The 26,902-nt window shown below is 47.5% G+C and overlaps 1 protein-coding gene across 2 annotated transcripts in view; it reads left to right on the plus strand.

Moving 5' to 3' along the window:
- The window catches only part of LOC310856387 (zinc finger protein 516-like), a 60,073-nt gene extending 33,427 nt beyond the window's left edge, over positions 1 to 26,646 (plus strand). For both annotated transcript variants that reach the window (XM_083761792.1, XM_083761791.1), the window contains exons 2-6: positions 4,634 to 6,990; positions 14,978 to 16,468; positions 22,361 to 22,465; positions 23,832 to 23,905; positions 26,459 to 26,646. In XM_083761792.1, the coding sequence (XP_083617918.1) occupies positions 5,214 to 6,990; positions 14,978 to 16,468; positions 22,361 to 22,465; positions 23,832 to 23,905; positions 26,459 to 26,518 (3,507 nt within the window). In that variant the 5' untranslated portion in view covers positions 4,634 to 5,213 and the 3' untranslated portion in view covers positions 26,519 to 26,646. The remainder of the gene's footprint in view (positions 1 to 4,633; positions 6,991 to 14,977; positions 16,469 to 22,360; positions 22,466 to 23,831; positions 23,906 to 26,458) is intronic.
- The last annotated feature ends 256 nt before the right edge of the window (positions 26,647 to 26,902 follow it).

Consider the following 26,902-nt stretch of genomic DNA (forward strand, 5'->3'; position numbering starts at 1 on the left):
CTTCTGATCACTTATCATGTGCAACTGATGACACTAACACTGTAAACGGCGGTAGGCCTACTTAAACACAATCTGAGGATTGTACTGTGCATGTGAGATATCCATAATACAAGGAGCTCTGAGGCACACACTCTACAGCACATATTATTTCAATAGTTGTGTGTTATAGAGAGGCCTATAGAGCACTGGTTCCCAAACTTTTTCATGTCAAGGACCCCCAATTTGACACTAATTAGCCTGTGGACCCCCATTTGAAAAGATATGCCAGGGACCCCCATAAGAGAAGATTTTAATGTCTCTAGCAGTGATTTTCAACCCTTTTAATTTCAAAGACCCCCAGTTTAACATGCATTAGTCTACGGACCCCTATTTAATAGCATTTATATATCTGGGACCCCCAATTTAAATTGTAAAATCAATACTAATTTAACTCTGAGAGTGTACAAATGGAACCAAATGGACCCATTAGGGTCCATTGGGTTACATTTGTACACTTTCTGAGTTGCAGACCCATAAGGGTCAATTTGGTTACAAACTATCATCTAGCTGGAACTCCCTAAAGTACCCCTGGGGGTCCCCGGACCGCACTTTGGGAACCACTGATATAGAGCAATGAATGAATGTTATTAGATGCTTTTCGTGCTTAACTTTTGTTACCTTGGTTTGCCTGTTTGTTTGTCTGAATGTTAGCAACTCTATGGTGAAACTGTGGCATGGAATGACATTTAAGCAAAGGTGGGAAGTGTAATAACTCAGAAAGTCATCTCTAGATTAGGCTCCCTGATCCAGTTTTGTGGACAACTGGGTCAATGCCAGAAGGTCACGAAAAGTTTTTTTTTTGCCACATCAAATAAACTAAAATGTATTCCTATTTTGCTTATTATTATTATAATTATTATTATAAGCAGAGGCTTTTGTGCTGGACAACTGGCTATCCGACGGACTCGACACCGTGCACTGCACTCCCTGCGGTGGTGTGGATCGCACGCGTGTGTCGATTCTTCGAGTTACGTAGATTACAGAGGTACACATACAGAGACTTGGTGCATTTAGAGATAATAACTATTATAGCTTTAAACCTATCATAGGGTTTCAGGTTTTGGGGCTCATCAGTTAAAAAAAAAAGAAAGACATCAAAGACATCAAAAATGTCAAAGATCAAAGATCAGGAACAAATCCATTCCATTTGGCAATATGACCCATGACCTCCAATGACCTAGAAAGGTCAAACTCAAGGTCTTGTTCTTCTTTCCTGCTAAAGCCATATTTACACAGCGTCAGACCCAGCTGATTGCTGATTGGCTGCACAGTCAAATCCAGAGTGTTAGTTTAACTGAGAGTGTAAAAATGTGCAGTGGTGAAAAGTAACTATAAGTACAATCATTTGTACTGTACGACGTAAGTCCAATTTTGAAGTATTTATACTTGAGTATTTCCAACTTTCCAATACCTTTACTTCTACTCCACTACATCTCAGAGGCACATATTGTACTTTTACTCCACTACAATTATTTGAAAACTTACTAGAATTATTATTATTATAAAACATACAGTTTAACCCCTTCAGCCCTATATACTTTTAGGCCATTTGAAAATAGCAAATCTACAAGCTCGCAATGCGACGCATTGTGAGCTTATAGATCTGCTGTTTTCAAAAGATCTGTATACATTTGATAACTTGAAATGGGACATTCTGCATAATGAGTACATTCTACCTTTGGTACTTTAAGTACATTTTGATGCCAATACTTTTGTACTTTTACTCAAGTACATTTGAATTCCGGACTTTTACTTGTAACAAAGTAGTTCTACATTAGCAGCATTGACACTCAACACTTGGGTCCTTTTTTCCACTACTGGGAGTGCGTGGGTTAAAGTAAGCTGAGTGTGACTCACTAACGCATGTTGGAGGAAAGCCGGAGCTGTTTAAAGCAGTGGTTCTCAACCTGGGCTACGGGGACCCCCAAGGGGTCCTTCAGGGGGTTTCAGGAGGTCCCCAGCTAAATGATTCATAGTTGGGACCCCCAAGGGGTCCTTCAGGGGGTTTCAGGAGGTCCCCAGCTAAATGATTCATAGTTGGCACCCCCAAGGGGTCCTTCAGGGGGTTTCAGGAGGTCCCCAGCTAAATGATTCATAGTTGGGACCCCCAAGGGGTCCTTCAGGGGGTTTCAGGAGGTCCCCAGCTAAATGATTCATAGTTGGGACCCCCAAGGGGTCCTTCAGGGGGTTTCAGGAGGTCCCCAGCTAAATGATTCACAGTTGGGAACCTTAATGGTCCCTTATTGGTCTATGACTCAAGACCCTTCTTCAATATAACAAGAATATTCTTTCAGCCTAATTATATGATAACACACAACAGGGACATTGTACATTTTGTATTGGGGAACAAAAGCATAAAGAAAGACAAAAAAATATATAATTTATTATTATTCATATTAGTATTAGAGCCTCTATTGTTTTAATGTTACTTTGTTTTTTGCTCTTGTATTTAATGCTATTTTATGTATTTGCTTTTCTATTTTTATTGCTCGGTAAAGCACTTTGCGCTGCATTTATGTCATGAAAGGTGCTATATAAAGGTGCTGTATAAATAGTATTATTATTATTATTATTATTTCTATTGTTAAAATATTAACAGTAGTAGTAGCAGCAGTAGCAGTAAGGTATTTAGGCCTATACATGTCCTTTTTGTTTGCCTACTGTGGAGTAAACCGCAATGCTTCTAAAACAAGTCCACTTCCTGGTAGTATTACAGCTTTATTCCAAAGCTATCATCTTCGCTTTAGTGGCTGGAATTGACATGTGTTGCCCGGCAACGTTAGCTTATCAAATATCCTAGGAGGAAGTGTTGGGGCCACGTTGATCTGAAGGGCATGAATCACCGTAGAATGCATCGGGCTCTGGTGGCGTGCACAGATAGACACTAGGGGGTGCTAGAGCACCCCCTAGTGTCCTTTTGGCAATTTTGGCAATTTTTCTCTTAAAAAAAAGAAAAATAAGTTTTATTTTTTTTCTTAATTTGTAGTGTGTGGACCATGGTGACATTGATCACATCTTGATAAAAAACGCTTCTACTATATTATTTAGGCCCACACAATCTAAAGCTATGTTTCTATGTCAGTGGTTCTTCGATAAAAAAAAATTAGACCTACAAGCTCGTAGCGCACCACTCGGTGGCGTGCTATGAGCTTGTAGATCTGCTATGTTTCAATAGCTAAAGCACCAAAATGGGTTCCCGCCCCAAAATGCGCTGCACAAGGTGCCCTTTTTTTCACTTGAGCACCTGCCCCTCTAAATGTCTGTGCACGCCACTGGGCAGAGTGGTGCTTTTGGTCGTGGGTAGATGTAAGAAGTATGATTGTTCCCTCAGAAACCCCCAACCCCCCCACTCCCACAGCTTATCCTCTTATGATTATGATCAATTATCCACCTCTAATTACAGTCTGGCACTATCTGGGGCTTATATGGGCCATGGCAGTTCATATAATAGCCTCTAATAATGCTGTCAGTCATACTTCATGCAATTTCAAAGTCCACACGTTCAGTCTCCAGCGGTCTGTTTTAATGAATACCTTAAAGACTTCTTGTAGACTGTTATTTCCCAAACAATATCAGTATCTTCTTTTCCCAAAACGTTTTTAATTTCTTCCATTTTTCTATGTCAAGTTTACAGTTTGAAAAAGATAAAGCAATCAAGCCCGTCCTCCTTTCAGAACGTGTCCTGTTCACTGCGCTTTTGTCTTAGCCCACAGTCTGAGCTGCAGGCCTCAGATTTAGACACAAGATAAAGAGTGAAAACTCCACTATAGATCTGGTCTTTATGCCCCCACCCTCTCTCTCTCTCTCATTCTCGACTGTTCCGTTCTGTGTCTCTCTCTTTCCCCCCGTGCTGCCTCTCCTCTCCTCTCCAACCCAATAACCAACCCTCCCCCCCTCCGCGCTATATACTTATATACTATATACTATATAGTTTGTGACTGGAGAAAAAGAGCAAAGCAAACTGTCTGAAGAGCCACTTCCTGTTGTGTACTTAAGATCCCTGTCATGTGATAGTGTCAGTTGAAGCAGGCGTGCGCGGCCCGGCACGGCAGGGAGGGAATATGGTGGCACTGCTGATCTTGCTGATGTGAACGTTGCTCCCCGCCACTGTGATTGTGTAAAGTGTTGACTCAGCCAGTGTGGCGTCAGGGCTTGAAGCCCGGCTCGTGCACAGTTATACCACACACCCCCGCATGCAAGCGCGCACACATGCACGCACGGGCACACACACACACACACACACACACACACACAGGCACACACAGGCACACACAAGCGGTGGTGCATAGACACAGGGCTGTAGTAGACAGACATACAGTACATGCTATGCTACATGCTACCTACACTGTAGGAGGTGCTCATGTACAAACAGAACCACTGCATGACGCATATATAAGCCTACTACTGCTGCTGACACATGGGCAGAGCTGCTTATGCAAATATGTAATAGAACACACAGAGGCTTCTGCCATGCGTTGGCTATACTAACTTGTTCTTTTGTCCTTTTTGTTTCTCCTCTCTCCTTCCTGCCTATTCTCTCTCTCTCTCTCTCTCTCTCTCTCTCTCTCTCTCTCTCTCTCTCTCTGTCTCGCAGGTTGACAGTATCTGAGCAGGCTGCGCAACTCGCTGCTGTGTCCTCCTGGAAGTTGCTGATGTGCTGAAAACGAAAACCAAAGAAAGGCCAATGAAAAGAAGAGGGGTCGTGGATTAGCTCAGCTCTGATACAGACACCGCCCATAAGGCCTGGGAACAGTGGAGGACTGAAACTTTCACACAACCCTAGCCCATAAAATTCACAGCGTAACATGGAGTATAAGCTATGAGATATTCTCTTTGGCAGGAAGTAAGAATTTACTATAGCTGGCACAATCAATGGTTGTGCCTGGTAAGCTGCTTTTGCACCGTGCCACAGCAAATTGCAAGTCACAGATTCATTGCCAGTGCTAGATGAAGATGGATGGGTGACATTGTCTTAAACAACCAGAGAGTGCTGGGTGAGCTGCTACTTTGGATGCTCTGCTAACAACAAGTAGATGAGCGAAGGCAGATAGCATCGGGATCCCCCTGACAACGCAAAAACATAGCCCTCGATGTACAGCTGCAGATAGCAGTGGGATTATCGTGTTAGTGAGTTTGCGCAGGGCCAGCAAGGCAGGATAGACTCAGCCTGCACCATGAACCCCAGAGACGGCGTGGAGTTGATGGAGACCCAGTCCTGTGGCCTGAAGGGAGAGCTGGACGAAGACAAAGCCAGCGACGGGAAAGAGGCAGAGATGGATGACGACAAGACCCCCGGCTCTTACGACTGCAACATCTGCGGACGGAGCTTCCCCTTCCTGAGCTCTCTGTCCCAGCACATGAGGCGCCACACGGGCGCTCGTCCGTACAAATGCCCTTACTGCGACCACCGGGCGTCCCAGAAGGGCAACCTGAAAGTGCACATCCGCAGCCACAAGCTGGGCACGCTCTCCAGCCACCACTCCAACGACGATGACGAGGGCGGAGCCGAGGAGGAGGAGGAGGCGGCGTCCGCGGCGGCCGAGGTGGGCGTCTCCGAGGGTCTCGACGGTGGAACTAGCCCCACCAAGAGCAGCTCGGCCTGTAACCGCGTGGTCAGCGGAGACAACAACGCAGAGGAGGGCAAGAGGAAACCGCCGGCGAGAAACATCAAGAGGGAAAAGCCCACGTCGGAGCAGCGGCCGTTTTGCTGCCGCCTGTGCGGATACGAGGCCCAGCGCGAGGACCAGCTCCTCAGCCACATCGAGAAGGTCCACATCACTGCAGACGCGGAGGAGGAGAGCCCCGTTAAGGAGGAGGCCTGCGTAGCGGAACCCGAGCCCGCCCAGCCCCAGACCGACGGAACATTCCCCTGCGAGACCTGCGGCCAGGTCTTCACCCAAGCCTGGTTCTTGAAGTCGCATATGAAGAAACACGCCGGCATCCTGGAGCACTGCTGCCACATCTGTGGCCGGCGCTTCAGGGAGGCCTGGTTCCTCAAGTCCCACATGAAGACACACAACACCAAGTCCAAGTCGAGGACCAAAGTGGAGAACTCGGAACCTCCCGTCACCATCAATAATGTGGCCCAGGATCCCGATGTCTCTGCCAGCTCTGTTACGTCCGTGTACCAGATCTGCTCCAAATGCGGGAACCTGTTCCACAGCAGAGAGAGCCTCAGGGCCCACGAGAAAGTCCACGGCAGCGGCAGGAGGCCCCCGAGCCAGCGCAGAGCCAGCGACGACGAGGACTCGCCAGCTGCTAAGCGACGCCTCCTGGACTATCTCAACCTCGGGTCTGCCGAGGAGAAGTCTGAGGAGGACGGAGAGGAGCAGGGGAAGACTTCACTGGGCCAGAGGATCCCAGAGCTGGATCCAGTTTGCAGTTACCAGGCCTGGCAGTTGGCCACCAGGGGCAGGGTCGTGGAGCCCATGGAGCCGAGTTACAAGGCCGGGTCAGGGGAAGGAAGAATGGGACCGGAGGCTCTGGCCGGAGCCGCCGTGGTTTACGAGAAGGAAAGCAGCCGCTACGTCCTGAAGGGCCAGGAGAGACGCAGCTCGGGCCGCCGCAGCAGCAGCCACGCGTCCTCCGGGGACCGGACCCCGGAGAGCCTCAGCGACTCCGAGTACCGCCCCGCGTCCCGCCAGGACCGCCGCCGGCCATCCCAGACGCACACCCCCTCCAAGTCCAACGAGTGCTTCGAGTGCGGGAAGGTGTTCCGCAGCCGGCACCAGATGATGGTCCACCAGCGGGTCCACAGAAAGGATGTGGAAAAGGGCTCCGGAGGAGAGAAGGAGAGAGCGGGGAGAGGAGATCGCTGGGGCTCCACCAGCGATCCGGAATCGGGCTCCCCCAGCCGGCCCAGCACCCCAGGGTACGGAGACTCTCCGCCAGCGTCCACCCTGGGAGACCAGGCCTCAGAGACGGACAACGCCGATGCAGGCCAGTTAGCCGGTAAGTCCAAACACAACTCTGAACACAGCCATTTCCTTTTTTACATAATGGTTTCCTGAATACCAGAAATAACTCAATGTTGCAATTAGCTTTCCACTCTGTGGGTAAGTGATTTTCTTTGGTTTAAATAAGTGTTATAAAGCTCTATATTGTGATAGTACTCATTGCTATAGAGTGTCTGTTCAGTAACAGGAGTCTCCATGTCTCTCCAAATTTTTATTAGACATAAAATGCTTTATCAGGTCGGGATACCAATTTCATCCAATCAGGATAGAGAATGCAGTCAGGATACAGATTAAACACGTGTAATTGTAAGTGATGACAGATAAATGAGCAGATAAAATTGGAACCGGGACACTAGAAAAAATAAGCTGATACATGGAGCTACTTTCTTCTGATTGGTTGACATTTTATTAAAGAGCTGGAGCGACAGGGAGACCACTGTTATTGAACAAACACCCTAGCAATGATTACTATCAGAATATAGTGATCACTTACCCTACCTTTAAGCACAATAGGCAACCAATGGAATAGGTCAATTCGCATGGGAAATGCACTAAAATGTGTACACACATTTTCCAATACACATACGTTTTGTACATTCAAATGTATGCGTATAAATGTTTGAGTATAAGCAGCTGAGGTCAAAGGTAGAGCAAAGGAGAAGCATTCCTGACCCATTTCCTCTCCAGAGCTCCCTCTCAAGGCCCCTGACTCTGACAGTCACTCGGTAGCCAACATCTGTTGGTGAAACGTCCACTGTGGGGGTGCTGCTCATCACCACTGACCGACCACGTTCCTGTGGAGTGGGGATTTGGATCCCCCCGGTGGCCAAACATCGCAGTTACATTTCAAAGGCAGCTATTTTATAGGGGGGGACGGGGGAGGGGGGCGGACGTGTATAAAATAAACAACTGTAGAAATGGTCATTAAACATTAATTGTCACTGGGAGGCGTATCGTTGAGGCCAACACGACTGAGTGTTGCTGAACAGTGAAGTTAACAGTAAACGCTTAGATGAACTTGCAAGCCTTTGAACACAGCGTTACAATAGACAACAGGGCATTTTTGGAATGCCTGACATTTTTTCACCTCCACAACCCATAAACACTGAAGGGGAAAAAAAGAGAAAACCCTGCCCACTGCGAGGGCAAAAACACACACGCACTGCTGATTTATGATAAAAGAACTGCATGTGTCAAAACTGTAGTATTCTTTTTTTTTTCTCTTTCCAGTGAGAAGACACAGATAGCCTGCTAGCTGTTAACTTGCCGCTAACTTGTTAAAAGCGCACATTTGTCAGACAGGCAGTGATGGCATGCTAAGCACAGTGATTGCTTCCAATCTTCCCTGGCGGTGTGTTGTGTAGACGTTCAAAAATAGCAACAGCTTCTCTGCAGGCCTGATCGGGCTGTGTGCTATTTCAACTCTTCCTGTCTCAGGAAACCCCCCCCTATCTGTGCTTGAAAATGTACATGTCTCTCTCTCTGCTCTCCTTTTTTTTCTTTCTCTGCCATGGAAATCTGTTTGCCTCTCTATACCCCACACCCCCTTTCACTTTCAACATCAGCACTTTGTTTAATGGATAACCAAACATTCAACAATAACTTTGGAGTAAAACTAGGCCTTACACGACCGGGAACGAAACACCTTCTATTACAGTAGCTATTTATTTCCCCTCTTTTTCCCCCCTCAAACTTGATGCCACAACACAACAACAAAGAGAGCTGTGTTCTCCAATAGAGCTACGGCTGGGGTGGACTTCCTTCATGGTAGTAAATGTAGTGTGAAGTGTTCTCTCTCTCTCCCACTCAATGATTGTTCCAAAGTCATGGGAGACTGGGAAATATCCTGCAGTCTGACGTCAGGGATTGATTCTAACGAATGTTTATCCGGGGCTGTGAGAGACTTAGATAGAAAAAACACCCCGGCCGGACCAATGTGAACGGCTGTGGGGGCAAAAGGACCTCGCAGCCTTAGAAGTGTGAGTAGAGCCGTGCTTATACAACAAAGCTGTCCAGGGCCGGCTCAGGGCGGGGCACAGGGCCGGCCCACCGGGCCCAGGGCGGGGCACCGGGCCCAGGGTGGGGCACAGGACGGACTCACAGGCTGACTGACTGACTGGTACACTCAAGTGAACAGAAACCACCAAGGACTTAATAATCAGGTTTCTCATGGACTTCCGTAGTGCCAATAACGTCTTTTCCGTGTTTCTTTTTTTGTTGCATTCTATTAATTCATAATCATACAATATTGGCTTACCGCATAGCATTCGTGTTTGTATGTTACTTTAGGTATAACATGGTGCCGTACGGCCCGTACCTGTATGGGACCTCATGTGTGTTCTCAGGTGGCTGGGTTGACTGCAAGCTCTTGCGTACTCTTGCGTACCGTCCTTATCTCGTCAGAAAGCGGAATATCCCTATATATTCACACACACACACACACACACGCACGCACACACACAGAGAGAGAAAGAACACAGTGACACACAAATATAGTTATTTGATGAATTATTTGATAATAATTGAGATCTATTTACGATACTCAGACGAGTGAGTAGATTGACAACCACATACAACGAACAAAGAAAAATGCATGCAAACAATCGGAAAAAAACATTCCATTAATTTGTGGATGCTGCTGCAGTATCCAACACGGTGGACACGCGTTACAAACAGTGAAACAGTACGCTAAAATACCTTTCAGAAAACATTTGATTCAACAAATGCAGTGCAGTAACATCATCTTGATTTGATCATCAGTACTGCCTGGTTTTTTACTTTGAGGCACTAATTGTGGACGCTTTGCCTGAGATGAGTGCTCATAGGTGGGAAGGAGAGGTGCAGATAGTGGGTGTCTGTCTCTGGAGGTTCCAAAGCTCCATGCAGTTCAACCCCCGCCCCCGATCCCTGTGATTGGCTGAGGCGCACACAGCCCTCCACTCGACGCAGTGTCCCGCCTCCCTTTCCTGTGAAATACCTTTTGATTTCAGCTTGACTTAAATTATCCCCCCCCCTCCCCCATCTCTCTGATCATCCATCCAACCAACCAACTAACCAACCACATGGAGTTTTAGCATACATTAGCAACCAATCAATCTACCAGCCGTCTTCTGTCAATCTAATTATTCCTTGACTGATACCTAATCCTTAATGTTACCTGTTGTTGGTACTTTGACTGTCACTCGTCCACTATTCTTACAAACCAGCCAGCCAGGCCACCAGCCAGCCAGGCCACCAGTCAGCCAGGCCACCAGTCAGCCAGGCCACCAGCCAGCCATGGCAGGCTGTCTCATGTATGAGCGATTGGTTATTTATAGAGTCACCTCACGATGGAGACAGAGAAAAGTGGAGGCAGACACACTCAGAGGACACACACACCATGTCCCAAATGACCCAGTGTCCCTTTCCCCTAGATACTTAAAGACTCATTTATACTTGGTTGTGTGGCGGTGTAGCTCGCTTAACGTGTTAGTGTGTGTAGGAATGCGAGTAGGCTTACCTAACCATAGCAATACAAACACAATAGCATTTTAGGCCGCTTAGCTGTGGTAGAAGAAGTAATACAAATTTTATTTTTTGCCAGGTGCTTGGAAAGCGCCTGGACTACATTTGCTACTACCTATAGTGACTGTAGTGGACACTTTTTCATGATTGGCTGCCTCGTCTCTAGGCTGCCTCTAAGCCAATGGGAGACTTACCCATAAAACACATAGTCTGAACGGCATAAAACCCATACTCTGCCACGGCACACACACTGATTATACTGTAGAATGTTCATGAGCGATAGCTTTCGGCACCTGGCAGTTATAACTGAGTCATTCTTGTTTACATAAAGCTGCACTGTGTAACCTTCCTCTTCTACCCTGGATTTGAACCCGGTTTTCTGTTTTTCTTTCTTGCTTTTGTCCCCGAGCCTGCCTGCTTGCTCAGGGGATAAATTGTATCTTGATTGTCAGGTCAAACTTTGTGTCAGATCCTGTGTTTAGGTGAGACAGTTCTGAACACAATATGAAAAAAGAAATACAGTTTTTACAAGTATAAGGCCTGTATTAAAAATTGTACTTAAGTAAAAGTACAAAAGTAATGGCATCAGAATATACTTAAAGTACCAAAGTAAAAGTACTCAATCTCAATCTCAAAAAAATATCAGATCTACATAGCCAAAATATTTAAAATAAATTGACTACAAAAATAGATCTTAAGTGGCTAATGTATGTTTTGCATTATATCATCTGAATCTGAAAGGTAACTAGTACTAACTAAACCTGTCATTTAATTGTAATGGAGTAAAAAGCACATTATTTGCCTCAGTATAAAGTAATGAAAAATGGAAATATGCAAGTTAAGTACAGTACTTAGCACGCAGTCACTTTCCACCACTGCTTTTAGGCAGATCGTACTACTGAGTGATGACAATGCTTTGATGACACATTGGCTCCGTCCACGGGTATTTCTAGAAGAGTAGGCCGGCTGCTTTTCATGTGAATCAGCCGCCCGCCGCCGCCGCCCACGCTTTTCACTGTAATTGATGTATTAGATGACACGAGGGGTGCCTTCAAGGTGTGCGGTGATTAGACGGAATGCTAAGTTCCTGTGAAGTGGCTTTGACTCTTAATGCGCAAGAATTGCCAGGAAGCTGGCAACCATTTCTGCTGTTGAAAATGGTTAAAAGGAAGAAAAGCACCGCAATCTCACCGACATGTTCCAACCAAGACTTTATCAGGCTAGAGTGAACAGAATGTGCAGCATTTTCATCCAACTTCTTTATCGTTATATCGTTTGTGCTCAGTGCATTTTTAAGTGTGGCTCAATTTTAGACTTTTACCTATAATGTAATGACATAAGAACACTTCACCTTGAACAACGGTACTGCAGTGAGATTAGGACTCATCAGATTTTCACAGGCAGAGATTCATAGAGTAGCTCATTTAAGGTATCTGTCCCCGTGCTATTGTTGCCTGCCTGTGAATCTGCCAGCTCTGTTCACTCTTGTGTGAGAGATAGGTGTCACTTCAATGACACAGCCTGTTAGCACTCTAGTCTTAATTGCTCCTGCAGCCAGGGCTGTGCAATTGCATGTCGGTGTGCGTGCGTTTTCTTGTGCGCACGCACAGGTGAGGAAGAGAGTAGCAGCAGCCACTGCAGCGTGATTATGAATCCCACCAACGTTCTAGGGTAGACCCGCCTCACCATGTGTCTGATTGGCTCCTGGGAAGGCATAGTTTTACTGAGGTTAGGCCGTTTCGGGTTAGGTTTAGGGGGGTGCATACTTAGTTTAGGCTAGTCATTGGTTAGACATGGGTTAGGTTTAGGTGTGCTGCCCCGTGGGAGGTTAGGTTTAGGGTGAGGGTTTGATATAGGTTGTAGTTGTAGGAGTGATGACTGGTCGCAAAAACGAGAACTGTCAATCACAACGACTACTGGCCAATCACAGCAGGGCTTTCCTAGAACGTTGGTGGGATACATAATAACGCGCCACTGCAGGACCGATTGAGAGAGTGACCTGTGACCGCCTCCTCCTTGTTTACCGTCCTCACATTGAGGTTATTTTCCTCCCTGGCAGTAGCTCAGGGAAGGCAGGCACAGCACAGGGGCTGCTCTCTGGGAACCACAGAGAGCTTCTCCCTCCAGGAATAAAGATAGATTGACTCCAGCTATAGGAGCTGATACACAGGAGAAAGGCAGGAAGGAGAGGAAAGGTTAGAGGGCGAGAGAAAGTGAGAACATACTGTGTGTGTGTGTGTGTGTGTGTGTGTGTGTGTGTGTGTGTGTGTGTGTGTGTGTATGTATGTATATAGGCTATATATATTTAAACAACATAAATCTTAGTTCTCTGTGATGCCACTGTACCCAGCCTGGGGGCGTAGCCTTGGCACCGTGGTAGTGGTATACGTGTGTGTTGGCTACTACTGCACTGGTGTGCCAACAGGAAGGCAAATGGAAAGCAGATGGCAGGTTACTGGTCAGAGAGAGAGAGAGAGAGAGAGAGAGTGTGAGTGCGTGAGAGAGAGAGAGAGAGAGAGAGTGTGAGTGAGTGAGTGAGTGAGTGAGTGAGTGAGTGAGTGCGTGCGTGCGTGCGTGCGTGCGTGCGTACGTGCGTGCGTGCGTGCGTGCGTGCGTGCGTGGACATGAAGCAAGGAAAAGGCTGGTTACATTTTGTTGCTGTTTTGGGTTATATGTTGAAGGTTGCCGTAAAGGTCTAGCCTAGGAGGACAAGCCTTGATATGAGGGTTTAAGTGTCAATGATGACATGCAGCCCACACATGCACACCATATGGGTTGAAGCTGGCATGCCTGTTAGGAAGACCATATTGAATGATGAAACGTGGGTGTGAGATGAGATCTGTGTCTTTGTTAGGCTGTGGGAGGATGTCGTGCTTCTCCATAAGTCAGGTAGAGCATGTATGCCACCTTGTGGTGAACTGGTGGAAACACACTGGACCATGGCCCATGAAGGAGATGCATACAGTTACTGTTACAGTACATATCAGTGGGAATTTTGTTGACTAAGACTAAGGGCCGATTCATACTCCTATTTTAGAGCCGAATAAAAGTCGGTTCGGCGCTGTAGAGCCTACAATGTGACGTCATTTGAGGTTCGGGGGGGCGGGTACCGTCCTAAAGTCGGCTCTTCGGTGCTACTGAACATTTCTGACGAGCCGAAATCATTTCGGCACTACAGCCCCGAAACAGCGGTAAAATAGGAGTATGAATCGGCCCTAAGTCGACTAAGGTTTTTCAGAAGACTAAATAGGACTAAGACTAAATGGTGTGTTATTCAAAAATATAAAAACTAATACTCAAAATATTGTGAAACAAATGAACACTGGTACATATCAGGTCATGACAAATAGTCAGCATGGTTGTTATCTAAGCCAGTGGTTCTCAACCAGTGGTCCGGGGACCACCAGTGGTCCTTGACGGGGTTCCAGGTGGTCCCCAGCCAGTCCAAATGGACCTTGATGGGTCCATTTGGTTTCATTTTATGCTCTCAAGAGTTAAATTATTGTATAATTTATTAGGCTAGCTACCTCATTTACAAGAAGTCTATACACAATTATTAGAGCATGTAAAATAATTGTCATTTTGATTCATTCAACGTTAGCCTGTTATCTCTCCAATGGCACCACATCAATACAGCATGGAATTGTGTGCAAAATACTATCCAAACAACAACAAAATATTCTTTAGTTTTGGGTCTGAGAGGCTTAATGTCATCAAATGGAGTTCCGTGGCTCAAATGTTGAATAAATAATGGGATGAAAACCACTGATCTAAGCAATTACTCTTTGAGAACTAGTGGATGATGTACCACATATGTTTTATAGATCTGATATTCTCCATTCTTTTTGCCAAGTTGAAAGTAGCTTTTGCGAGGACGGTAACACTAACCAGACCAATACTGACACCAAGTGGCTACTCACAAAAACTACATCTGTGAAGAACAATATACTTACTGATTGCCAAGGTGGGACTTTGTGACAAGTTACCACAAATTACTATTTCAATATGTACAACTAAACAAAAAGTTGTGATTTTCTTTCTTTCTTTACTTTGTGCATACTAATTTCTCAATACAGTGGCACATTCTATACCTTTTTATTTTTTTATTTTTTTATGATCAGTACTTTATTTTAGATTTTTTACAAACACATAAAACAGAAAACCTACAATACAAACACAAGCAACAACAGCAGAGTACGTATTCATGGATAGACAATTAAGATTATACCTATTTATTTTAATATAATTTTCAACCTGCCATCCCTATTTTGATAACGACAACCTATCTCAAAGACTACATTATAAATCATTCATTTGTTAGAGAAACTAATGAATGATTAATGAAGAAAATGTTAACAACACTGACTTAGATATCTTGTTGGTACTTTGCATCTCATTTTGAGGATAGCAGGAAAACCCTGGTTCATCTTTATGTTTCACATTTAGTTATTTACATGTTCTTTTGTCTTCCTCCACAGATGAGAAGCCTTACGTCTGCAGCCTGTGTGACTTTGTGGCCACAGACTCTTCGTCCTATCTGTCTCATGTCCGCGTCCAGCACCCAGCCGACCACGACAGTAGACCCAGCCCGGCTCCCAGTAAACCCAGCCCCAGTCCCAGCCCCAGTCCCAGCCCCAGTCCCAGTCCCAGTCCCAGCTCCAGCTCGGACAGAGGCCACCCCAGTGGCTACCCCAAGCTGAAAATGGCCCTTCTCCAGGGGTTGCCCCACGCCGCCGCAGCGCCCTGCCCTTACCTCTCACCCCGCTCCTCTGTGGACAAACCTCCTAGTGGCCCGTCGTCGTCGCCCTCTGACCCCAGCCTGACCCCGCTAGACCTGTGTGTCAAGGCTGAGGACCACAGAGGCCCCTCCTCCCCCTCCTCCCCGGACAAGATGGGCCTCCCCAGCCACAAGTGCTCCTTCTGCTCCTACTCCTCCCGCTACCCGGAGGTGCTGTGGATGCACCAGACCGTGTCGCACCGCATCAACAGCAGCAGCTCCTCCCTGGCTCCTAAATGGGCCCTGAAGAACGGCCTGAAGCGCCCCAGAGACGGCTCCTCGTACGCCAGACGACGCACGGGTCCCCCGCCGGTGCTGGAGGGCAAGGAGTGTCCCCCGCTGCCTCCGGTGGTCCGCACCCCTCGCACCCAGCCCCCATTGTGCTCCAGTGAGACCCCGAAGAAGAACAAGCCCACTGGTAACCCAAGCAATCCCCCCTCCTCCTCCTCTTCCTCCTCCACCCCTTCCTCGAGAGGCTCCTCGTCCGGCTCAGGCTCCCAGGCGGCGAGGCATGCCATGCGGCCGGTCAGCGGTGGCGGCAGCAGCCGAACCCCAGGTGACCACCACCCGTCTCACTCCAGGCCCAGGGTGGATCTTTACCCCCGGGGAGGCTCCTCGTGCTCGGCCGGCTCCCTGGAGAAGAGCACGGCCGGCGTCTCCCAGCGTCCCTCGGCGCCCGCCGCCAGTTCCACATCGGGGGCCAGGCTGGCGGACCGCTACATGATGCCCCAGGAGGGCCTGGGCTTCATGTTGTCCAGCAAGCATGGCCTGGCAGAGTACAGCCGGGCCCGGAGCTCCCCTCAGCCCTCCAAGACCCTTCATCAGCAGCATCAGCAGCATCAACAGCATCATCAGCCACATCAGCACCATCACCAGCCACATACCAACTCCCACAGCCAGGCGCGAGCAGGCCTGTCCAGGCCGAGCACCATCACCCACAGCTCTTCACTAGGTCACGGCTACGGGACCTCCTCGCAGACACACGGCGGCGCCCTCCAGAACTCCTCCTCTTCCTCTACCTCCTCCTCCTCCCAGCCCTCGGGAGTGCGCGGGGACGTGAAGCAGGAGTCGATAGCGGAGGCGCAGGAAATGCCCATCGACATCCTCAGCTTCCTCAAGAACTACAGCCCCCACGAGCTGGCGGCCCTCTACCACCGCTGGGGCGCTGCCAACGCCCTGCTGGACCCCACTGGTAAGGAGCTATCTATGTCTTTAAACGCTAAACCTGTGTGTGTGTGTGTGTGTGTGTGTGTGTGTGTGTCTATGTGTGTGTCTATATGTGTGTGTGTGTGTGTGTGTGTGTGTGTGTGTGTGTGTGTGTGTGTGTGTCTGTCCTGTGCATAACAAGAGTACCTGAGTACCGTATTTCGGTCAGACTGGCAGTTGTCCAGAACCAAAACTCCACAAATGTCTTTATCTGTCTGTGTCCTATTCTGTCCTCTTATTTATATATGGAGGTCGTTGAAGAATGCACAGAACCTCTGGGTGTGTCCTCGGTGTATCTCGGGAACCACCTGGCGGATGGACTAGATTTGGTAGATGGGACATAATTATCCCTGATGTAATCAGAAAAGGAACTGCAGCAGTTTGAGTGTTAACATGGTCGACAATTATTTGCCTACAACAGAAGCGCATACTGTAGATAATATCAATATGAAAGGCTAGCCGTGCTGTATATACGGTACCTTGACATCGTAGGCCGCTTGGCGATTTTATGCAGGATTTTACTAAGTGAGAAACATTTTTCAAAAAGAAATTCATGAATTGAAATCAAAATCATCAAAGAAATTCCCTAAATTAGACAAAACAAATCTGCAAACAGATCTGCAAGCTCGCAACGCAATGCGCCGCGAAGCGAAGAGACACATTGTGAGCTTGTAGAGCTGCTAGTTTGGGTCTCGGGGTAAACATCTGATTTCCGTGAAACACAGAGCAATCTGTGTTTCACAAAAGTTTGAATTAGATCAGGGGTGGTCAACATTGAAGATGGAGAGGGCCACAATAGTTCCACACACACTCCAGAGGGCCACATTGCATATTACTGTCGTAGTAAAAAATAGCCGATCTACAAGCTCAAAACGTGTCGTAGTGCGACACTTTTAGAGCTTGTAGATCTGCCTTTTTCTTTTCATTGGAATATTTTATTTAACCTAGCAGTGCAGCTTTACAGAGCAATCTCAAAGCATTCTAAGGACCAGATCACAGCCCATTATGGGGATGATCTTTACGTAATCTCCAGTAATAATATAGCTTATTCTGGGCCAGATCTGACTATTTATGATAATGACTTAAGTTGATCTGGCCTCAATCGGATTCTATCTGGATGTCCGTCTTAGTGGGCAGAATTTATGTTGGTTGAAATCAGGTGATATTCTGGCTAGTCTTGGTTTGACTTGATCTGGCCCCAATAGAGACGTCACAGGTCCTGACCATGCTTGCTGGGAATACTTTATAGAGATTTTACTTAAGTAAAAAATAAGTTACTAGAGTACAAAAGTATATTAGAGTTCCGAACTTCCGAGACAAAGACAAAAAAGAAAAGAAAAAAAAAGCAGATCTTCAAAGGTTAATGTAGGCTAGATTAATATATGTTTTAGAATAGCCAAAGTACAAAATAGGGCTTGATTGGTTAATATATGTTCTCTAATAATAATAACAATATAAATCTGCAAACTGTAGCTAAAGTTGTGAAATATACAGTTGTACAATATACAATATAAGTACCGTGAGATAAGTACGTAACATACATACTCTACTTTAAAGCTGCACAATATATCGTTATCGTATCGTTATCAATACGATCCGCACGTAGCCAAGTAGTAAGCTGATTGGCCATCAGCCCCGTCACTCAACAGCGTCAGACAACAAACATGGCTGCCCCCACTGCGGTAACTCACGACCGTATCAATCTGGCTATTAAATCGACGTATGACATGAGAGGTTTTATAAACATAATCATCCAACATATTTTACCGCTTTTGTTTACATACTAGTAGCGCTCGTTGGCTGTGTTTTTTTGGCTAGCAAACGGGTTAGCCATAGCCACATGATTGACAACAACGTCATCTGCTTTCCTACTATTCTGACTGCCGCTTTGACGACACCCATCCCATAAACTGCTGCCGTGGGGATGGCAAAATCATTAACACAATAATGTTTAGTTTTCAATGTCACAACACTTAAAGCGCAAATAACATGCATTTTAAAACTGCTTTTAATATTTAATAATCATATTGTCTATGTCCCTCAAAGTTATTTTAATGGTTTGAGCCTCAATCACCACTCTGATATAACCAGGCCTTGTCAATTCTTTCTGGACTTTGAAAGCAGTTTTAGCTGCAGTACCACACTGTCCTGAGGTGGAGAGGGTGCTGATATGCAGATTATTTAATATTTGAGTCATTATAATACTCATGCTAGATAAAACCAGGCTTGTTTCCATTCCATGCCAGCTTGGAAAATCAACAATGGTGGACATTGTAAACAAAGTGGAAATGCAAATTTGCAACTGAAGACTGAAGAAAAGGAGGAATTATACAAAGTAGGGTGACATTGATGACATCACGATGAGACCAAAATCAGTCGAGCTGTTTCTGAGAGCAATTTCCATTAAAACACCCATATGATATGAAAGCCTGATTGTTCAAAATTGGTTATTTGTGGGGATAGAAAACACACATTGGAGCCCCAAAAACACAAAAGAAATTGAAAAAGTTGAATTTTATGTTATAGGTCCTTTAATATATAGAATATGACATATGATACTGAGGTATGCAATGTTGTCCATGTGGTGCAGCCTTACATATAACTAGTACAGCGTGTCATGTCAAGGATCAATGGCCACATGTCAAGAAATGTTGGGAAACCTTATTGGTTGATTGACAGCTGATATAATTCTCCAAACCGATACGATATGCAGTGCACAAAATGTCAAAACAATACTCAGATATGCATGCGTGTATACACACACACACACACACACACACACACACACACACACACACACACACACACACACACACACACACACACACACACACACACACACACACACACACACACACACACACACACACTCGCTGCATTCATGCAGGTGCACTCAGACAAATAAATCCAACATCTGGCTGACAGACACAGACATTTCGTGACTCCAAGTTGTGAATAATGAAAAGGAGATGCATTAACCCATTCTGGGCGGGGTTCCCTATTTGTACCTTACCCCCTCAGGCCGGGAACCCATATTTGGGTTCTGTACAGTATGTACAGTATTCAAAAATGTAAAAATTTTGATTCTGCTATATCAATATTTGAAGTTTTTCAGAAACCTTAGGTCAGGATTTAGAGGCGTTTTTAGAATCGGCCTTAGGCCTGAATGGGTTAAAGCACACCGCACACACTCGCACATGTGACGTTTTTAACGTTTGTAAGGTGTGATAAAAGACTGAATCTAGGGCAGGGCGTGTGTGTGTGTGTGTGTGTGTGTGTGTTTGTGTGTGTGTGACACAAAAGATAAATCAGATGTTTACCCGAGACCCAAACTAGCAGCTCTACAAGCTCACAATGTGTCGCTTTGTGCATTGCGAGCTTGCAGATCTGTTTGCAGATTTGTTTTGTCTAATTTAGGGAATTTCTTTGATGATTTTCATTTCGATTCATGAATTTGTTTTCAACTCAAAATTAGCGATTTCCTTTACTAGTTTTTGTGGATTTGTTTTAGAAACTCTTTTAAAATAATAATAATTAATGACAACATTTATGAAACAAAACAATAGGGATATTCTCTCGCGACCCAAAAATGGGTCCCGACCCACTGTTTGGGAAACGTTGTAGTTGCAAAAGAGAGATGCAAGGCTTGATTAACACTGTGTTGCATGCCGATGCTGCACACCGCAAATAGCCAATCTACAAGCTCACATAGATCTACAACATTACAGCGTGTTGCAGCGGGGATCTACAAGCTCACAGCGCCTGGCAGCGCCTTGTGAGCTTGCTATATTCGCTGTGCTACACCGGCAGCGCGATGACGTACAGATCAGGCATGAGAGAGAACCTTTGCTTCTCTCAGGGTCTTGGAGGCATGCCTAGTCCCCAATTCTCCAGGAAAGCTGTCACAAACTGTTTAGGTCAGGGTTCCGCCTGATGAGAGACTCACACAGACAAGGATGGAGAGAGAGAGAGAGAGAGAGAGAGAGAGAGAGAGAGAGAGAGAGAGAGAGAGAGAGAGAGAGAGAGAGAGAGAGAGAGAGAGAGAGAGAGAGAGAGAGAGAGAGACAGAGAGAGAGAGAGAGAAAGGAGATATCGAGAGGTGTGGGGCCAGTATAAGTTGGGGTTGGGGGTCGGTTGGGGTTGCTGCATATATACATAGCGTGAGAGCGTAATTACCCCACCAGCTGCTTCAGAAATGGCCATTACTGAACATTCCATTAATTTGCCCACTTTGGGCTGGAGTTCGTAAGGTCAGGCAGGGCATCGTGCATAGCCAGGGGTCAGAGACAACAGCCCCAGAGCGGACGCGGTGACATCACTGTCACCCGTCCAGGCACATATCATCACGCTCTGCCTTAGCCCTTTGAGTCACATGCTATAAAGTGACCTTTCCTGAGCAACCCAGGCTCCTCTCTCGGTAGCATGCGTGCGTGCATGTGTGTGTGTGTGTGCATCCATAACACTATGTGTGTGCGTGCATGTATATAATACACGTGTGTTTGTGATATGTAAGTGATGCACATTCGAGATTTGTCGTGCCCGTGTCTGTTTGCGTGCAGAAGCGCAAGTGCACTTTTGCATGCATCCATCCATCCACGCATGAATGATGGTGTGTGTGCCTGTGTGTGTGTGTGTGCGTGCACTTTATTTGGGGGCAGTTGTGTCTCGTCTTTGTGGAGCGTGTCATGGTGAGAAGGGCTGGCAGCTCATGGTGGTCTCAGAGTATCCAGAGGCTGCAGCGCTGAGAGCTGCCAGAGAAGCTCTCTGTCACCCTCCCCTTGTCCCCCTCCGTCCGTCCTGTCCTGCTGTCCTCGCAGGACGCCTATAGCGCCGCACCAGCGGGCACTGCCACGCAGGTACATGCCAAGCCGGTTGCACGGGCACGTGCGACAGGGGGCCGAGGGGGCGTGGGGGGATTGATGGGGAGTGGAGAGAGACGGAGGACAGAGGACGGAGGATGCTTATGCTGCATGGACCCCCCCAGGCAAGTTATCTGCCAGCAGGAGAGGTCACAGGAGTGTGTGTGTGTGTGTGTGTGTGTGTGTGTGTGTGTGTGTGTGTGTGTGTGTGTGTGTGCGTGTGTGCGTGTGCACTGCGTGCCTTGAAACCGCTCGTCCTCCTCCTGATGTCCCTGTTGCATTGTGCGTCAGTGGGAGATGCGGCAATAGCAATGACCAAACACACACACACACACACACATACACGCACACGCACACAGACACACACCTGACATGTGACACACGGGCGGCCGAGCGGGCACATCACAGCCGGGGCGTTTTAATTGGCTGTAATTTATGCGGCGTGTGTGTGTGTGCCGTGTGTCTGGCTGTCAGGCTCTGAGATGATGCTGTGTGACAGCTGCAGCCCAGCCCCCGGAGCGAGCCGCCCATAATGACACATTAGACATACTAATGATGCCTGTGCTGGTCCACTACTGTGGCTGACGTCCCCCCCCCCCCAGCCTCCGCGGTCGCAGCCCCTGCTCCGGCCAAAGTGCGGTGGCCTTTTGCGTCGATCGGGAAGCTCACGATCCTCAACTTCCATCACGGTGAAAGCTTCCCGTGTTGTTCATTTAACTAAGAGGGTGTACAAATTGATACATTTCCATGTTTGTCTGTAGTTACAGAGGTGGTTGGCTATAGGTCTGTCTGTAGAGTCTCTATAGAGTCTGCATGTCAAAGCGTTATGGAACACGTTATGGAACACGTTATGGAACACGTTATGGAACACGTCGTTGTGCTGGCATTTCGTTATCACTGGTTGCTAATCTGCTCGCACACAGATCTAAATTATTATACAAAACGATATTAATGTGTGTGTCCTTCTCCCTCTGTGTGCGTGTGTGTGTGTGTGTGTGTGTGTGTGTGTGTATATATAGGAATGCTGCGCTCTCTGATGCGACAAGGACAGTACGTCTGCCACGAGTGCGGCAAGAGCTTCAGTCAACCCAGTCACCTGAGAACACACATGAGGTCCCATACAGGTACGATGCGCGCACACACACACACACACACACACACACACACACACACACACACACACACACACACACACACACACACACACACACACACACACACACACACACACACACACACACACACACACACACATGGATATGGATGGGATAACAACCCATTAATATCCCTCCACATTCACATGCCCAGCAACATTTCATTATCTAAAAAAAAATCAACCATACATTTTTATACACATACTATGGGCATTTCACCCCCAAAATAAATCAAAACTAGATATCTCTGTTCACTTGAGTGTGACATCCAGGCAGTCCTGCACCCCGCCCCGCCCCACCCCGCCCTGGGTCTGGGTCTGGCAGCTGTCTCTACATTATAAAAGTGAAACATGATTTGCCCGCGATACTGACCTGTGACAAATTGTATACATTATTAATCACATGTCAATTAGAGAGATGGAATTGCGCATCCTAATGAAGCGTGACGGCATTTTGTCCATGCCAACATTATGAATCCATTTGCATGCATCCGGACGCCATTCACTAAACAGCCTCGATTTAGACATCCCACTGTCTCCTCTCCTCTCCTCTCCTTCTCCTCTCCTCTCCTCTCCTCTCCTCTCCTCTCCTCTCCTCTCCTCTCCTCTCCTCTCCTCTCCTCTCCTCTCCTCTCCTCTCCTCTCCTCTCCTCTCCTCTCCTCTCCCTCTCCTGCATGTCCATCAGCGTAGTAAGCAGTGATCACAGTAGACAGTCACATAAGTAGCTTCTTTATGGAGAGTGTGAATGACAAGTGACACAACCAGTGAGTCTAAGTGACAGAGGCCAAATGGTAAATGATGCAGAGGCACTCAAAACACACACACACACACACACACACACACACACACACACACACACACACACACACACACACACATACGCACGCGTGCAAAACACCACACACACACACGCAACACACACACACACACGCAACACAAACACCAGCGAAGCTGTAATTAATGTTGTCACCAGCGGTTGTCTTCAACATGGACGTACACACACACAAGAAAGGGCAGCCACCCCGAGGCCCTCCATTAACATGCGTCATATTAAATCACCACCACCACGTTCCATCATCATCATCATCATCATCATCATCATCATCTCCTCTCTGTAGCTCGGGCACTGGTGGCACATGGCCTTCCGTGTGCTGCTGGTGTTCTAAAGAATAAGAAAGAGGTCGAAGAGATCTCTCATCTCGGCTTTTTTAACTGAATCCCTTTCCCTCCCTCTCCCTCTCCACCCCCACCCCACTCCCTGTCTTCCTTCCCTCCCTCCCTCCATCCATCCCTCTCTCTCTCTCTCTCCCTCCCTCCCTTCCTCCCTCCCCCACAGTTGGGTTTGATTTTAACGGACTCCACAGAGGTACTGACGCTCACACCACCACCGCTACCGACGCACCCAAACAAGTATGTCCCACCACGGCTAACCACTGGGGTGTCCCACCGCTGTCCTCGCATGCGTGCGTGTGTGTGTGTGTGTGTGTGTGTGTGTGTGTGTGTGTTGCTGTGTTCTCCGTTCCCGTTGCATGACGCCCTATGTCTCTTTGTCACACCTCCTCGTGACGAATGCATTTCTCCCCCCCCCCCACCCACCCACACCACCCCCCTATATATTATCTTTGCTTGCTTCTACTTCCTTGTCCCCCCCCACCCCCCCAGTGTAAAGTTTGAGCCAGCGGGGTCGTGCAACAAGGCCCTCCGTCAACCCCCCCCCCCGCCGTTGTGCCTAACTCACAGAGCAGCAAAATGGCCGCCGCATGCTGTCGTCTTCGCCGCTTCGTCCCTCAGGTGTCCCCCCCCCCCTCCCCCCCTTTTGGTATGAGCAATGGGCTTCCCATAAACCAGCGACATGTCTGTTCTGTCTGCACCGGGGGTGGGGGGGGGGGGGGGTGGAAAAGTTTTCACAGACAAAGGGAGAGACGGAGGGAGAGAGAGATAGAGGGACATGGAGGCAGACAGAGAGAGAGCGAGCGAGCGAGCGAGGGAGGAGTAAATCTGTTCTGCTTTTGACATTCGGAGAGAGCCAGGTCTGCGCGGCGCACTTCCATCTTAATTAATCACACGCGCAGGACGCATGCACGCACATGCGCGCGCTCGTGCACTCAGATTTACCACTCGCTATGAATGATGGGAGCAGGAACAGCGTAGGGGTCCAATTAGATGTAGTGTTGGTGCTGCTTTACGGTGACGATAACCTTTAGTGTAATTTAGCCCATGAGGACCGGGAACGCATATGTGTCTTTTAACCACTTTTAACCATTAATTTAAACTTTAGCTGTTGAAAAATAGCGAGATCTACAATCTCATAGCATGGCATGAGAGTGCCACGCTACGAGCTTGTAGATAAAATCCTGAAAACTGTATGCAAATCTTCGAATATGTATTCTTTCAAAAGTGAGCGGTTTTTAACGTGAATCTTTGCTTCTGGGGGTCCCTCAGTCCCTGGAATAACATATTTGAGATGCGAGTCTGTGGCCAAATACATTATGATTCTGGGGGTCCTCCTTGACATGAAAAACTTTGAGAACCACTGATATAGAAACATAGGTTAAGACATTTGAAGACCTTTGTAGGGTCAGGTCTTAATGTGTTAGTGCACCAGTCCCCTCCCATCCTCGCCCGCCCGCCCGCCCGCCTGCCCACTCCCCTCCCGCTCCTCTGGCTGCCATCTTCTCCCTCGCAGGACGCTGGCATAGAGGTGTGCGCTTTCCTCTCACGTCTCACCCCGCCCGTCTTTCCGGCTGCTTTTAGATTTGCGTGATTAATTATGTCTTTTTTTTTTTTTTGCCTTCCTGTTTTTTATTTCTCTCTCTCTCTCTCTCTCTCTCCCTCCCTCTCTCACCCTGTCCCCTCTGTTGTTGCTCTGATGATGTATTAGAACAGCCACATTTGGCTGTATCTTCTTCGGGGAGAGGGGCGGGGTGGGGGTGGGTGGGGGGGGAGGGCATGGGGAGTCATTTGTTTTCCCACTTTGATATTCTTCCATTTATCAAAATGATAATTAGGTGCAATTAAATGGCAATCTCATTTGTTTTGTTCAGGTGTGTGTTGCTTTATTTATGTCGAGGTGTCTGTGCCATTGTAGGTCAGTCTAATTAGAAGAGAGCGCGGAGTGTCGAGTGTGCGTGTGTGTGCGTCTGCGTGTGTGTGTGTGTGTGTGTGTGTGTGTGTGTGTGTGTGGGGGGGGGGGGGGGGGGGGGGAGCTGATTGAGAGAAGGGGAGAGGAAAGTAGGACTGCTCTGAGTACCGTGAGACAGTGAGGCCAGTCTTTTTGGTCCAGATGTCAGCCCTCTCTCACAGGAAGAAGTCAAGAGGAATACATAGTAGTAGTAGTTTGTTCATTTAGGTCAGGATAGGATCGCAAAAGTTAACGTCCGAAGCGGGGCCAGTTCAACGTTAACCACATGAACCCTAGCGCCCCTATTCATTCTGCGGTGAACCATTGCCAAAAATACAAGCTCGTGGAGTAGCTCAAGCTCGTAGATTGCCTATTTGTGGCGTAGATTCTTATTGTAGAGGGGGGAAGTAGATAGGGGGCCTATATATGGAGTTTAAGTGGTTATGCCTTCTCTTGTCATCCCTTGTAGTCCTACTCGGTTAAATCCTTCAATAATTCAATTCGGATTATGAAAAAATTAAGCCAAATAGTACACGTCCCCATAAGTGTCTGTCTGGGACATTTTTGGGCCCAGAATTGAATTAACATTGAATATTTGACTGTGTATCTGACTGTCATCCTATCTGTGGGCTATATGGTTCTGTTTCAGTGGTCGTGCATGTTTGTTGGTTTTGCCGTTCCCTTGATGTCTCTCTCTCTCTCTCTCTCTCTCTCTCTCAGAGAGAGCCCTGTCCTCTCGTCGCATGCTGCCACACCCTACGTGAGGTCACCTCATGCCACCCCCCCCCCCCCCCCCTCCCCCCTGGCCCGACCGTTCAACTCTTGTGTTTGTGTTCCCTCAGGGGAGAGACCATTCTGCTGCCGCCTCTGCCCGTACCGAGCCTCTCAGAAAGGGAACCTAAAGACCCACGTCCAGAGCGTCCACCATTTGCCTTTCGACAACGACCAGTACCCAGAGGGCAGCAAAGAGCTGTCACATGACTCCCTGGGCCCCCCCGAGCACGGGGACTGGACCCTACCACCACCACCACTGGACCCACCACAACAACAACAACAACAACCTACCGACGACACCCGCAGTGACCACAGCAGACCCTCCGGAGCAGAGTGCGGGGTCGCTAGTCGAGGACCATCCCACTCCACAGCACAACAACAACACCACACACCACTGAACTACCACTGAAAAGCACCACTCAGAAACACCACTGTCAGGTCTTAACGGAGAGGCTTCACCAGTAAACCCCTTTAATGGTCTTAACGGGAGAGGCTTCACCAGTAAACCCCTT

The sequence above is a fragment of the Protomyctophum parallelum genome (assembly GCF_964188405.1).
Source record: "Protomyctophum parallelum genome assembly, chromosome: 3".
In the NCBI taxonomy this organism is placed as follows: Eukaryota; Metazoa; Chordata; class Actinopteri; order Myctophiformes; family Myctophidae; genus Protomyctophum; species Protomyctophum parallelum.